At 38.9% G+C, this 14,239-nt stretch overlaps 1 protein-coding gene across 5 annotated transcripts; it reads right to left on the bottom strand.

Moving 5' to 3' along the window:
* Positions 1–13,265, bottom strand: USP1 (ubiquitin specific peptidase 1). 5 transcript variants are annotated; one of them, XM_036448259.1, is made up of 9 exons: positions 13,124–13,265; positions 10,568–10,809; positions 8,602–8,722; positions 7,658–7,762; positions 6,939–7,099; positions 4,488–5,173; positions 3,431–3,601; positions 2,215–2,416; positions 1–1,481 (listed from the first exon to the last, which is right to left on the bottom strand). In XM_036448259.1, the coding sequence occupies exons 2-9, from the start codon at positions 10,738–10,740 to the stop codon at positions 749–751; spliced, it is 2,352 nt and encodes a 783-aa protein (XP_036304152.1). In that variant the 5' UTR covers positions 10,741–10,809; positions 13,124–13,265; the 3' UTR covers positions 1–748. The 5 variants fall into 5 exon arrangements, with proteins under 5 accessions (XP_036304152.1, XP_036304150.1, XP_036304153.1 ...); XM_036448257.1 differs by having other exon boundaries at positions 2,215–2,431; XM_036448260.1 differs by lacking the exon at positions 7,658–7,762 and having other exon boundaries at positions 2,215–2,431.
* Positions 13,266–14,239: the final 974 nt, after the last annotated feature.

The raw sequence follows: 14,239 nt of genomic DNA on the forward strand, positions 1-14,239 counted from the left end.
TTAAGCATTTAAAATTTTATTGACCTTATTTTTTTAAAAAGTTAAACTTAAGGTCAGACCTCTAAGTTTCATATACTATATACAGATCGTGCAGAATATGACTATGAAGAGATAGATACAAATTAGTCCATGCCCAAAAAGATTTACTAAAGAATCACCTTCATAAGTACATATAAAATTCTTGTGAAGATAGAACTATCCAGGTTTTCTGTGACACTTTCAGAGTGACCCAAGGCACAAAATGTACACATCATTGTGAATACATACATATTCCAGACTTTGTGCCTCTATTACAGCCCATCAAATATTTGGCTTCCTGACTTATAAAAGTAAATGTACTGAAATGATATTCTGCTTAGCTGAAAAACCACAGGACCTATAAACATGTAATTACTCCAAAATTTGGAGATACAAATACAAGCACTTTATTTTAAAAAGCGAACACAAAAAAAGGTGTAAATTCAAAAGTGTTTAAATGCTTCCATTTTGGATAATTCAATTACGAACCTATACACAAGTTTTCCCCCAGAGATAATACATCACTAGTCTCTACTAAGGAAAATGAATTCTAAAAATTAACATGGTTTTCAGGAATTCAAATTTCACTATACAAAAACCTAGAGACCAATTGTAATCCAACAGCTTTAAAAGATAAGCTAGACTTTTTGATGTAATCAACTTTATCAATGTTTGTCTGGGTCTGTCTTTTTATATATATATATATACACACACGTAAGGAAAATGTACACTATAGTTTCTTATAAAATAGCAAATAAGGAGTAGATGTGGGAGATGTAGAAGGGGAAAGAGAATTCAAAAAGTCTTTCTCTTCAGTAACTTTTACTTCAGAATCATCAAAAAGCAACCACTTCCCCTCATACTCCTTTAAGCTTTGCACTACATCTGAAATTTTGTTCTCAAATCCACTCATGTTAATGCTTGTTTGGTCATTGGATTCCTTGTTCCTATCAGACTCATGGGTCCCATTAGTAATGTTAGTCTCAGAATTTCTATTTTCAGCAAATGCTGTGCTGGTACCTTTGTCAGGATTAGCTACTTTGTTGTATAGCTCATAATCTGCTTTGCTCTTTTGTCCTCCAAGAAGTCCAATAGCTTCTGCATTTTTTTTGTTCAAAACTTTACTTGGCTGTGTGTTTCCATTGACTCTAATTGACACTTCATCATCGTAATTTTCAACCACACTTCTTGCTTCATCCTCATTCAGTGGTTCTGGCTTACTCATTTCATACAACTGGTCAAGCACAAAATTTCCTTTATCTAGTTCTAAACTGTTAAGGTCTGTGACTTTGACAGAAGCAGTGTAGTGCCCACTACTAATTGTAATGCCACTATGCATCACAACTGCAAATAATCCATAGCTGTCATTGGTTGGCTTTGTACTCCATTCTTCTAGTGACAATTTAAGAGGTGTCAGTAAAGGAGTGTTGATCTTGGAAAGTCCACCACCATAACAATCAAACCTTTGGAAGAAGAAAAAATAAATAAGGTTTTCTGCTAACACACACATATATATTTTATATACCCAATGTGAAACCAAGTAAGAGTCTGAAGGAACCCTTAATATTTAGTGTTCCTAAGAGTAAACACAAAATATTGTTTTAAAAAAAAGACCCCAACTAATATATTTAAAATATTCCCACGAAGAAAAATACTGATTTTGTGCAATAAGAAAATGAAAGGATCATATGTTGTTCTTCTGGGAAGCTCTCATAGTAATTTAAAAAATTCATTAATATAAAAAGGAATAAAATCCACAACATGTGTACATGTCAGAAAAATTCAGACTATTCAAAATGCAACTGATATTTTATGTTTTTTTAAATTGCTTTTAGATATTTAAATTTTCAACTATAGAAGAATCTAATTGCTCAGATTCGTTTGATTTCCTGGCTAACTTTAAAACTAAATAATTTTGCCTTTCTTCTCCCCTTAAAAAAAACCTTAATGTATATAAAATTTGTTCTCTGCTTTAATCAATTCAACTATATCTGATAAGGAATGAAAAGGTGTGAAGAAATCACAGAATGTATGTTCATACTGATACATTTTTACAGGGAAACTTAAGAGAACAAACTTTTCTAAGGCAATATTTATAAATTACTTCATTGAAGTAGTTTATATTATACTATTTTGAACAAAACTTCTTATATAGCATCTCATTTTCTTCAGATAGCGTTTATTTATAATACTTACTCTAAGCCACTAGCAGCAAAACACTTCAAATGAATGGTTATAACTTCAGGCATTTTGTCAAACAAAAGACTTCGTTCAGCTTCAGTATAATGATGGCAATTTTCACAGAAATATTTATCTTCTCCTACAATCCTCTCCACTGAAGCAAACTGTGAAATTGCCCATCTCAGGGTCTTCATTTCTGTTTTTGGCTCTGGAGAAACTACATAAGAGAATCCTTTCACTCACAAATGAAAAATCTGTCCAACATTTAAAAATAAAACCATGAAGTTCTATGTTCAAAATTAGCATCAAATTTCAACTTACTAATCCTTCCAATAATAAAGACAATAACTAGTTTCAGAAATTATTAGGTTCTCCCTCAGCAGTGCACATCTTTTAAATATTTGTATTTGATCAGCCAAAAAACATTTAGATGCTAGTCAGAAAGAATGTCAGGCAAACCAAGTCTCTGCCTCAGTATAAGACTTTAGTTTATATTTAACTAGAGGCCCGATGCACAAAATTTGTGCAAGGGGCTCAGTCCTCACAGCTGCAGTAGCTTGTCTCAGTACTGCAGACCCACTTAGTCCAGGAGATTGTCTGGCTGGCTGGTCTAATTAGCATATTATGCTTTTATTATTATAGATAGCCAATTTCCAATATCTGAGCAGGTAAATCAGTCTCATGATCATTTCCTGTAACATTTCCATACTTGTTGTCATTTAAACTAGACAAAACATCGTGTTAAAAATATCCTCAGTAATTGAAACCGGTTTGGCTCAGTGGATAGAGCCTCGGCCTACAGACTGAAAGGCCCCGGGTTCAATTCTGGTCAAGGGCACGTACCTTGGTTGTGGGCACGTCCCCAGTGAGGGGTGAGCAAGAGGCAGCTGGTCGATGTTTCTCTCTCATCGACGTTTCTAACTCTATCCCTCTCAATTCCTCTCTGTGTAAAATCAATAATTTTTTTTTTTTTTTAAATCCTCAGTAGCTCTGAGAAATTCAGGTACCCAAATGTTAACTTATCAAAACATTTCATTTTCTCATCATATTCTACATATAAAAAAAAAAAAGGATGCCACATTTCCCAAATGCTAACTATTGACAAGTGAAGCTATATAAGCAAAGATTTTATTATACAAAAGAAACTAAAAAACAATTTCTCAATAATTATACAAACTACTAAATTGCTGTAATTATTTCAGTCCTTACAAATACTCCAGTTTTTGCTTACTTTCAGAACTCTCCTCTACTTTGGAAAGCTCATCTTCTTGTACTGGCACACTGATGTCTTGAAAATCTTCTCTTCTTTCTGTTAAACTTTCACATTCTAAGCAACGAGTCCTTAATACCAGCTGACCTTGAAATAACTTCTCTACAAGCTCAAAACCAATTTGCTCTGTGCCTAAAACAAAAATAGGAAAATATAAGTATATATTAGTTTTTCAGTATAGCCCAAGTAACCAATATTCATTTAAAGCACATGTGAATAATAAGCTGAATTTCAAATCTCAACCTGCTTATTAGCATTAAAAGGTGCCTTATTCATTTAATGTAAATTCTGTAAAGGTAGTTTAGAATACAAATTACTAAATAAAGGAAGTTCATAACTATGTCTTCATAATTGCTACCCCCTAGACGTAGGGGTGTCGAACTCAATCAGAGAAGGGGCCAAAATCTAAAATCCAGCCTAAATCGCGGGCCGAATGGTTTACTGAACAGTCATAAACTGTCATTGTGATGGAAATGCAGCGGAGTGCAGTGATGACAGCGTGGTGCGGGCCACATTGCAAGGCCTGGCGGGACGGATTTGGCCCGCGGGCCTTGTGTTTGACTCTAGGGCCTAGAGTAACTCTAAAATAAGGATGACACTTAGTAAAACCATAACCACATCAATACTAGTTTCCCTGAGAGCTGCAGATCTGGAAGAAGGTAGGTAGAAATTCAGTCCAAGTATGGTGCACCTGCTTGGTTTTCTCCTTTAAAACTGCATTTCACTAAATGCATTACCTTTCATGTGTTTATGGCAAATATTGCTTATATAAAGGTTTATATCCTTTCCATTAAAATTTATTAAACTCCCTTAGTTTATAATAAACTAACATTACCTTAAGATTGAGATTTATACAAACAGATAGCAGTGCTTAAAACACCACCATTCAAAGTATTAAATTTTTTTTAAACAAAACGTCAGATTTATATTATATTGTACATATATCTAAGAGACTAATTCTAATTCTTCAACTGTTAACCTGCCTAGCTATCAATGTCTAAGAATAAATCATACTGACCTTTGTTTATGGGCTTAACTTCATTATCATTAATGGACTTAACATTATTTCCTGGAGATTCAAGTCCACAGCCATTAATTGTGTTATCATTTTCACACTTCCCAGAGTCCTCTTCAAGATCATATTCATTTTCTTTAGATTGTCCTTTGGATCCTTGGTTTATTTTCCCCAGACTACAGAATTTAGAAAGGATGCTGGGTTGCTTAGTTGCAGACTTTAACCAACTTATTTTAACTTTTGATTTTTTCTGTGAGGGTCTTGCACTCTCATTTTCAGGAATGCACTTAGCGACTATTTTAGGAGGAATCTCTAGTATATCACCTGTAGCTTTTCTTTTTGATCTAGTTTGTCTCTGGTTCTCTTCCAATGACTGGTGTTCCTTGGATACCTTAACTTTTTTCTTTATATTACTAAATTCAGTGTCACTTTTTCTTTTCCCAATTCCTTTTGGGAGTTTTTCTTTATAGTCTTCAGAAGGCCCCATATTGTCCATCTCTGTGCTATTAACTCCATTAATTTCCTCTCTCTGACGAGGATTTTCTTCTACCTTGTTAGAGAATTCTGCCACATTTTTTACTTCTTCTTTTTTTAGGAGTTGGCATGTTTCTTGAATGTTTCCCAAAATACACTGTAACACTTCCTGTGCATCATGCTGTAGGTATCCTTCATACATGGGGTTGAGTTCCCTATTAAAAAAAAAAAAATTCCCATTTCATATATTGTACTTTTAAAGATACAATACAAATAAGAAAACTTTCCTATATAAAAACAAGAGGCCTGGTGCATGAAATTCCCACACTGGGGTGGGGAGGAGGTCCCTCAGCCTGGCCTGTACCCTCTCGTAATCCAAGAGCCCTTGCTCCTTACCGCCCTCCTGCTTGCTGTTCCTTGTGCTGCCAGAGATTGGAGAGGCTCCCACACTCACCAGCCATGAGCCTGTGGGAGCACAATGACCACCAGGGGGCAACTCCTGCATTGAGTGTCTGCCCCTTGGTGGCCAGTGCGTATCACAGTGACCGGTTGTTCCACCATTCAGTTGACTTGCATATTAGCCTTTTATTTTATAGAATTTAATATTTATAGGGATATCATAGCTTTACTTTTTCATTTTTATTATTTTTTAAATTCCTCACCCAAGAATATGCTTTCACTGAGTTTTAGAGCGAGGAAGGGAGAGAGAAACATTAATCAGTTGACTCTCATATGCACCCCAACCGGGAATCAAACCTGTAACCTTTTGGTGTATGGAATGACTCTCCAATCAAATGATCTACCCAGCCAGGGCCATAACTGTATTTTTTAAATCTAAAAACATACATTCAGTTATAAATGCGAAACTTTCAAACTTATTCTTAGATCTAGCTGGTTTGGCTCAGTAGAAAGAAGGGTCCTGGGTTCGATTCCAGTCAATGTACATGCCCGGATCGTGGGCTCCATCCCCAGGAGGGTGGTGTGCAGGAGGCAGCCAATCAGTGATTCTCTCTCATCATTGATGTTTCTCTCTTCCTTCCTCTTTAAGGCAATACAAATATATATTTTTTTAAATAACAAATACAATTATTTTTTCAAAATTGCTCTTAGTCACCATGCTACACTGCCTCTTACCAAACATACAGCAATGTATTACACCTAGGTCCATTCCTAAACCAAATGAATAGATAATTTTATTTTAAAAGACTTAGCCTATAACATTTTAAATAAAACTATTTTATATATAGGATAAAGTTTTATTTTTGAAGACAATACTACAAAGAAACCTAATCCAGTTAATGACTCTAAGTACACACAACAAAAAATATTTGGAATTCTTATGCATATTTTGAATACAAACATACAATTCATAATCTGAAATCTTTATGACAAAATGTTTGGGAATTCACAATTTTTCAGATTAAAAAAGACAATATGACACATAATATATATATCACTAACATAAGGGACACTATCCTCTAAGCCAGTGTTTCCCAAACTTTTGACATCTGTGTACCCCTTCTATAATTTTGGTAACGCTGAGTACCCCTCGTACTCATGAGAATGTAGAATTAGGCGCAGCTAAGCACGGTGCAGTGCATATCCCCACCAAACTCCAGTGCAATGTGTACCCCCACCAAACTCTTCCCATACCCCTGGGGGTACACGTACCACACTTTGGGAACCACTGCAAGCAAACACATTACTATTTCTATTTTAAAAATGTATGGATCTTCGTATTACAGGTAATACGAAGGAAGACTATAAACTCATATACATTTGGGTTTAATGAGTTTAATACCAAACTTATGAAAAGTTTTCCATTTTTTTGAGTCTCTAGGATAATAAGGACTATAAATATGTAGTTTCTATTTTTTTTTTTTTTGCCCTTTATTACACCTCCATTTGTTCATGTATCGCACTCCTCCAAGGAAAAGAAGTAGCTAAATTAGAATCCTAAAATTATATTACAGACTATACCTGAGTGTGTTAAGTAATCGCCTTGGCTGTGTAGCAAGTTCATCAGTATATTTTTCTGGGTTTAAAAGAAAACTAGCTTGAAGTTGTTCAACTGAAATGATTAAGGACTGTAAACTGCATATTAGTTCATAATTTGCCAAAGAATCTTCTTTACAATTTCCCTGTCAAGAAAGAAACACACAAATCAGTTTTATGAACAAATTAAATACCTTTGTCTCACTAGACAAAACTAGTTTTTTTAAATTTAACTTCATTACAGCACTAATTTTATGGAGGTATACAAATAAACTTTTAAAATTTGGGTTTTTTTTTATTATGTGGATAATGGTTTTCTAATTACGTAAGTCAACAGTTCCTCTAAGTTACTTGTATTTTTAAAGAGAGTCAATAGGAAAAACAATGAGTGTGACAGGTGATACAAAGGTATGATAAATTGTGATGGTGGGTATACAAAGACAATGTTTATTGGTAAACAATAAGTTAAAGGCCTGGAGAAGACACTCAGTAAAAGGGAATAATCTAGTTAGCTACCCTGCAAGAATGACAAATAATTGCTTTTCTGACTGTAAACTACTAAGAAATTCAATTCTAAGTTATAGTTTAACTAAGAAATAATCTTTGTCATCCTCTTCCCAAATCCTCTGTGCATCTAATTATTTTTTATTATGAAGCAAGTGAGTTTTCATTTATTTTTATATTTTGTTACTTTTATATTTTACCTTTTCTTTTTGATTGGCTTCATCTTTAAGAGCTTCTTTCTTCCTTGAAATAATATTAAATAAGTGCTTCACTCCAGATTTAAAACCAGGACAAAAATATAATACCTATAAAAAGTGAAACTGAGTGTTTACTGAACAAACAACAACAATATAGCATTTAAGGTTATTCAAACACTATCATGCTTTTTAAGTAACGCACTTTAAAATGTGCATTACTGAAAATTCTGAGATTGTGATTTGTGTCAAAAAACTGTTCTCGCCCTAGCCAGTTTGGCTTAGTGGAAGAGCGTCATCTGCAGACTGAAGGGTCCCGGGTTTGATTCTGGTCAAGGGCACATATCTCAGTTGTGGGCTCAATCCCTGGCCCTGATTGGGGCCCTGCGGACAGCAGCCAATCCATGTGTCTCTCTCACATCAATGTTTCTATCTCTGTCTCTACCTCTCTCTTCCACTCTCTAAGAACCAATGGAAAAACATCCTGCGGTGAGGATTTATTTCATCATTGTAGCTCACTCACTCTCTTCCTTCACTGGCAATAAAGCACTGAGCCTGAGCAGATATTGCTAAGACTTATGGTGGTAAGAACACAACATAAAACAGATATGGTTCCAAGGCCTAAATACTTATCACCATAGCACCAGGAATTGAGAAAAAGTCTGGCATCTTCCACTTAACTAAGGACTACTCAATTATGCTCTCCCAATTTTAATGCATCACTTTCTCTTACCCCAAAGGAAGGTTATGTATAACATATAACTTAGAATCCTTATTCTTTTTAAGAATCATTATTCTTATTGTAGCCCATTCTAATTTATTTACAATCAAATGCAAAGATATTATGGATAATTAAAATACTCTAATGATCTGAAATTCTCAGAAGCATTAGATGTTTTGTCATTCTTTGCCTACTAAGGTTTTATTATATATCAAAATTGTCAACTTACCTGAAGTATGCTATTAAGATAACAAGTATTGCCGAGATTATTTAGCCCCACAAATGGTAACAAGTTTTCTCTCTTCTCACAATTCATAGGTGAGGACTGTGCCGCAGGAACAACTTGATCACTATAAGTATAGAGCAGAGAAGATATAATGAAATAGTATCTTAGAGAAAGCAGAAATGTTACTTCCCTAGATTGTCTTTTCCCAAAAGCTGTATAATCTGAAAACCATATGGATTTTTCTCAAATGACATTTTAAGGTGAAAAATCTGCTATACACCCAGAATACAAATTTTATAAGCACTTTAAAATTATTACAATTAAGATACCTCAAAGTTAATTCCATCAAGAGGTTATTAATCCTATTTTATAGAGCAGAAAACGGAGTAGTTCACAGTGATTTGTTAAGCCATCATAACACTTTTATCAAGTACAGGTGACTCTGGAACAATGCAGGGTGTGTTTTTGGAGGTGTGGGGGGCAGGTAGAGGTTCTGACCTCCACAACGCTTGGTTGAAAATTCGCCTAGCTCTTGACTCCCCCAAAACTTAACTACTCATAGCCTACCAGAAGCCTTACTAGGGAAAAAATTAGTCAATCAACATATTTTGTATGTTATGTGTATTATATATAAACTGCATTTTTATAATAAAGTAAACTAGAGAAAAGAAAAATGTTGAGAAAATACATTTATGGTATTTATTGAAAAAAAAATACCCAGTACACATGGATTCACACAATTCAAACCCACATTCAAGGATCAATTGCAGTTTAACTCTGAATAGAAACCTGGGAATAACTTGACTATGACAATATTTGGGAGAAGCTTCACTAAGTTAGATTCTATTAATAAAATAAGAGGAGTCCTAGCTGGGTCAGCCTGCGGAGTGAAGGGTCCCGGGTTCGATTCCAGTGAAGGGCACATGTAACTGGGTTGCAGGCTCAATTCCCCATCTCCAGCATGAGTGGGATGCAACCAATCAATGTGTCTCTCTCACATCGATGTTTTTTTGTCTCCCTCCCTCCCTTCCACTCTCTCTAAAAATCAATGGGAAAATATCCTCAGGTGAGGATTAACACCCCCCGCCCCCCAAAAAAAAGTAAGAGGAAAAAAGAGTATGAAGAGAATTACATAGTTGTCCTGCACTTAAAATGAATTAAGTTTATTACTTTAACAAGCAGAGAGTCATTGTAGCATTTTTATTTTATGGCTGCTATTACCCTAACACCTCAAAGTATTTCTAGGCATGAATGCTGGTAAACAAAAGCTTCACACACAACCTCCTAAGCTGATTATTGGTTAATATTAGGAAATTATACATAAAACCATATCTACTAAAGTCATATAGAAGAGTACCTATCTGTTGAATAGGGGGCTAGTGTAGACTCCAACTGGAACAACTATTGATAGAATAAAGTATTTCATTTTGTTCTACTTTCCTTTTAGTCACCAAAGGATTACTATCAAAAGCATTTGTTTTTAATTTTATTTAAAATAAATTTGCCACTGTACATCTCCAATAGGTTTGCAATTCATATATCAGGTATGACTGTTAATAAAGTTTAAGTATCTCAGGTAACTGTCAAGTACAGTATTCTTTAAAAAAATCATTTATTTACCCATACACTGTGTTGTACTACAAAACAAACAAGTTTACATTAAAAGCAGTGTCAGTGTATAAATATTTATGCAAGTTAGTCAAATTGGCTGAGCACAATGTAAATGAGTTAACATGGTGTGATCCTTAGGGGAACCACCACTAGTTTTACTGTTTTCACTATATACTGTTAGACTTGTCTCACAAATAAGAGGGTGGTTTTTTGTGTTTGTTTGTTTTTTGTGTGTGTTTGTTTTTTTTTTGCTTCTATGGATTATCAGGTAGGGATGTCTGAAGATATTGATCTAATTTCACCAGTTTTTCCTTGATGTAGAATTTTATAAGTACAGAAATATACTTACGATACCTACATTTCAGATCCTCTATAATCAGAAGAAACCTTTTCTTCATTTTCTTGAGAATCTGTGAAATCCAAGGCTCTCTTAGTTTCCTTTTTCTGAAAAAACTTCAAGGAAAGTCTGTTTTTCTTTGATGGACTACCTCTTGAAAGCCCATTACTTTCATTAGGTATGACACCAGGCATTTTTTCTTCAAATATCAAAGAGTTTACAAATACTGATTTACATATGGACGTTATAATCACCAATCATATCTGTGAATCACAAAAAAGTTTTCAGTTATCAGCTGCAGTCAATAAAATAACATTTAAAAACAAACTTATAAGGAATAATTACTAATTAGGACTTCATATACCTAATGCCTGGCAATAATAAATGCTCAGTGTTCTATTGCCTGCCATTTGTCCTAGCTTTCTTACAAAACAAAAAGTATCAGATAGCTCCACCGGTGTGGCTCAGTGACTGAGCATGCACCCATGTACCAGGAGGTCCTGGTTCCATTCCTGGACAAGGGCATAAGCCCAGATTGTGGGCTCACTCCCCAGTAGGGGGCGTGCAGGAGGCAGCCAATCAATGATTCTCTCATTTATGTTTCTATCTCTCCCTCTCCCTCTCTCGGAAATCAATAAAAACCTTTTTTAAGTAGAGGAAATAATTTTTTTTAGCCTGCATTAGAGTAAGGGTCACCTCACAAAAGACCTCATTTTAGTAGACCCACAGAAGATTAACAAGTAAAAACATTTTTATTAACTTTCTAATTCACTCAATAAATATTGACTGAGCAACTATCATCTCTAATTTACAAAATAGTGGGAAAAGGAGGGATGGATGGAAAAATCAAAGGATGCTATAATAGAATAAGTTTTCCTTCCAAGGTCTTTTCTACTTAATATGAACACATGAAATAAAGTTTCTAAAAAGTACCTTCAAAATGTAATTTGAATAGAAGAAAAGGCAAAAACCTGGTGGTGTTATAGCTAAAAACTTGAGTGAAAAGTAAGAGAACAAATGAAAATTGGGATAAGTGAGCAACTTTGTGTATATAACATTCTTATACTACTAATTTTCCAAACATTTGTTAAAGTACATTTTTTAAAATAATGCTTTAGGTGGGAGAGGGGGGTGATTTGGCTTGCCTTTTGCTATTTTTCTTGCCAGTTTTAAAGTAAAACTTTTAGGTTAAAAAAACGGCACTACTGCGGTGAAAGCCTAAGGGCAGGGTGGGTGGGGACGGGAGAGGGAGGAAGGAATCAATGGGAGGGAAAGGGGAGAACTGTAATACTTTCAACAATAAAGATTTTTTTAAAATAAATTAAAAGGCACTATTTGTGTAGTTACTTTATATATTAATCCTGTTTTTCATTAGGATATCTAGAGGGGTGGGGAAGATTATCTAAATTAATTAGAAGCCAAAAGCTCAGCCAACAACTTTCAAATATAGAGTAATACTACGAACTAACAAAATTCACTCGCATTCCATCTTTACTAAGCATTTCCCTGGAATCTTCTGATCTAGAAATTCACAACACTGAAATCGGCAGTGAAACCACATTTTTGAGACTCAAACCCAGGAATGTGGAAAGCTGACCAATTTCCCCTGCCCCGCCTCCAGTTCAATCCGCCCGCCGGGCCACTGAACGCTACTGACACACGCTAACGTGAGTGACACGCCGGCCGCGCTCGGTTGTCAGGTGCCTCCAGGCATTCCAAAGGTTTTCCTCGGGAGCCAATTCTAAGAAACGACAGAAACTGGGCTCTCTACGAAACAGAGAAACCGGACTTAAGCAGATATTAGAAAAACTGATCAAGCCGCTGGAATAACGGATTATCAACCAGTCCTGGCTCCCTCCAAGCAATAGGATTAAACCTTGAACATTTATGAGACTTAACATTTCTTGCTCTTGGCTTCTCTTAAAACTGGGGGGTTATTACGTTTAATAATAATTTAAAAAAAGTCTCTCGTAACAAATGACAGCGTTGACCACTCAGTCCCATTAAGTTTTAAAAGTTCTCTCCTCTATAAAATGACGCGACTCGATTTCCAATTTTTCCAAGAAAAATGCAAAAACAATAACACCTTCGACAAAGGCGTAAGGCACGTAGCGTTCCAAATACTTCTAAGACAGATGAAAACAAACTGCGTGTAACACCGAGCAGTTATGCACACAGGACGACCGACGTCAGTGTTGCTCCTGAATCCCAGCCCTTCCGCGAGCGCACAGCCACGGGGGGAGAGGCCGAGGTTGCGCGGCGGTCGCTGCGGGTCCCAGCCCGGGGCCCGGCGGGGGGCTGGCGGCGGCCGGAACCGCGGCTCCTGGCGCCCACGCCGGTGGAGACGGCCGGCCGGTGCGCGCCCAGCCCGCCCGCACCTGCTCTCCCGGGTCCCGCCGCGGCGGGAGGGGGCGCCCCGGCCGGTGCCCAGGGGCAGCTCCGCCCGGGCGCAGCACCCACACGGCCCGGGGAAGTCCCCCGCGCACCGGCGCCGGCGTCCCAGGGAAGCCCGGCTCCGGAACCGGCCCAACTCGCGTCGCCCCCGGCAACGGCCTCTCCCCGCCAGGCCCTCCTTACCTGCTCATGGCCCCCAGCGTAGGTCCGCGGCGGTGACGCCGGCCGGTCCAACCGGGACGAGTGTGGGTGCGACCCCGAGGAGACTTCGTCCCGAGCCCGCGGAGTCCCCGGTCCGAGAAAAAGCTGGATACAGATCGCCCTCCCCGCGGGGGAGTGACCATTCGCTTTCAAGAGCGGGAGCCCGGGGCGCCGCTAGGTCCTGCCTCGCGCCGGCACCAACTACATCCCCGGAGCGGTGCCCGCCGGCCCCGGGACGGTACGGAGCGCGGAGAACAAGTCCCGCTGGCGAAGTGCCTCCGCCGCTAGGGTCGTCCCCACTCCACCACCGAGGGGAACTTGGCGCGTTTTCCTCCGCCTTAGGACCCCCGTGTTTCAGCCTCCGCCCGCGCCAGCGCTGCGATTGGCGGAGGTGCCCTTCGGAAATGCCGGTTCCAGTCTCCTCGAGGCACAGATGCGGAAGACAGGAGCCGCCCCGCGACCTCCGCTAGCCCCCCGGCACGCACGTGCGCCGGAACCAGCTGGAACGGTAGTTTCCCCCCCAAGACAGTAACCGGCTCCGCAGTTTCAAACAGCGCAGGCATCGGCGCGGGCAGCCCGCGCGGGTCCTCGCGGAGGGCGCGCGCGAGGCGCCGGGGGCCGGGCTGGCGCGCTGGAGCCTCACACCTCCCCGCCCTCCGGCCCCCGCCCTGTTTTAACCATTCGTGCGCGCCAGTGGCCTCTGGAAAGCGGACGACGACGGGTCGGGAGACGGGACGGGCTCCTTCGCGGAGATGGAGCCGCCAGGTGCTCAAATCCACCAATCCGTGAACAAGCCCCCAACCCGGCTCCCCCGCCCCCAGCCTCCGGTCGGAAGGAGCCAATCAGAAGTGCCCGGACAAAGAGCCCGCTGAGTGGGCGGGGGGGAGGGAGTCCAGCCAATACCGGGAAGAAAGGATTAACCAATGTCACCCCAATACATTCAATAAAAATAAAACTTTAAAAAAAAAAAAAGGAGGGCTCCAGCCAATCATTGCTGGACGTACAGAGTGTTTTCAGGAGCCGCTCGCCTCCTCCCGCTCTCATTGGCGCTCCAGGGCGCGCTTCGCCGCCGCCAACTGTTAAGTTTCGCTGCGCGCT

Source organism: Pipistrellus kuhlii, unplaced genomic scaffold, assembly GCF_014108245.1.
Source record: "Pipistrellus kuhlii isolate mPipKuh1 unplaced genomic scaffold, mPipKuh1.p scaffold_m20_p_2, whole genome shotgun sequence".
Taxonomy (NCBI): domain Eukaryota; kingdom Metazoa; phylum Chordata; class Mammalia; order Chiroptera; family Vespertilionidae; genus Pipistrellus; species Pipistrellus kuhlii.

Bases quoted from the DNA above. Each gene is read 5' to 3' on its own strand.
- USP1 (XM_036448257.1), bottom strand. From the start codon at position 10,740: ATGCCTGGTGTCATACCTAATGAAAGTAATGGGCTTTCAAGAGGTAGT. The intron at 7,763-8,601 runs GTAAGTTGACAA...CACTTTTTATAG, and splicing joins ATCTTAATAGCATACTTCAG to GTATTATATTTTTGTCCTGG. The intron at 1,482-2,214 runs GTAAGTATTATA...CTTCTTCCAAAG, and splicing joins TTTGCTGCTAGTGGCTTAGA to GTTTGATTGTTATGGTGGTG.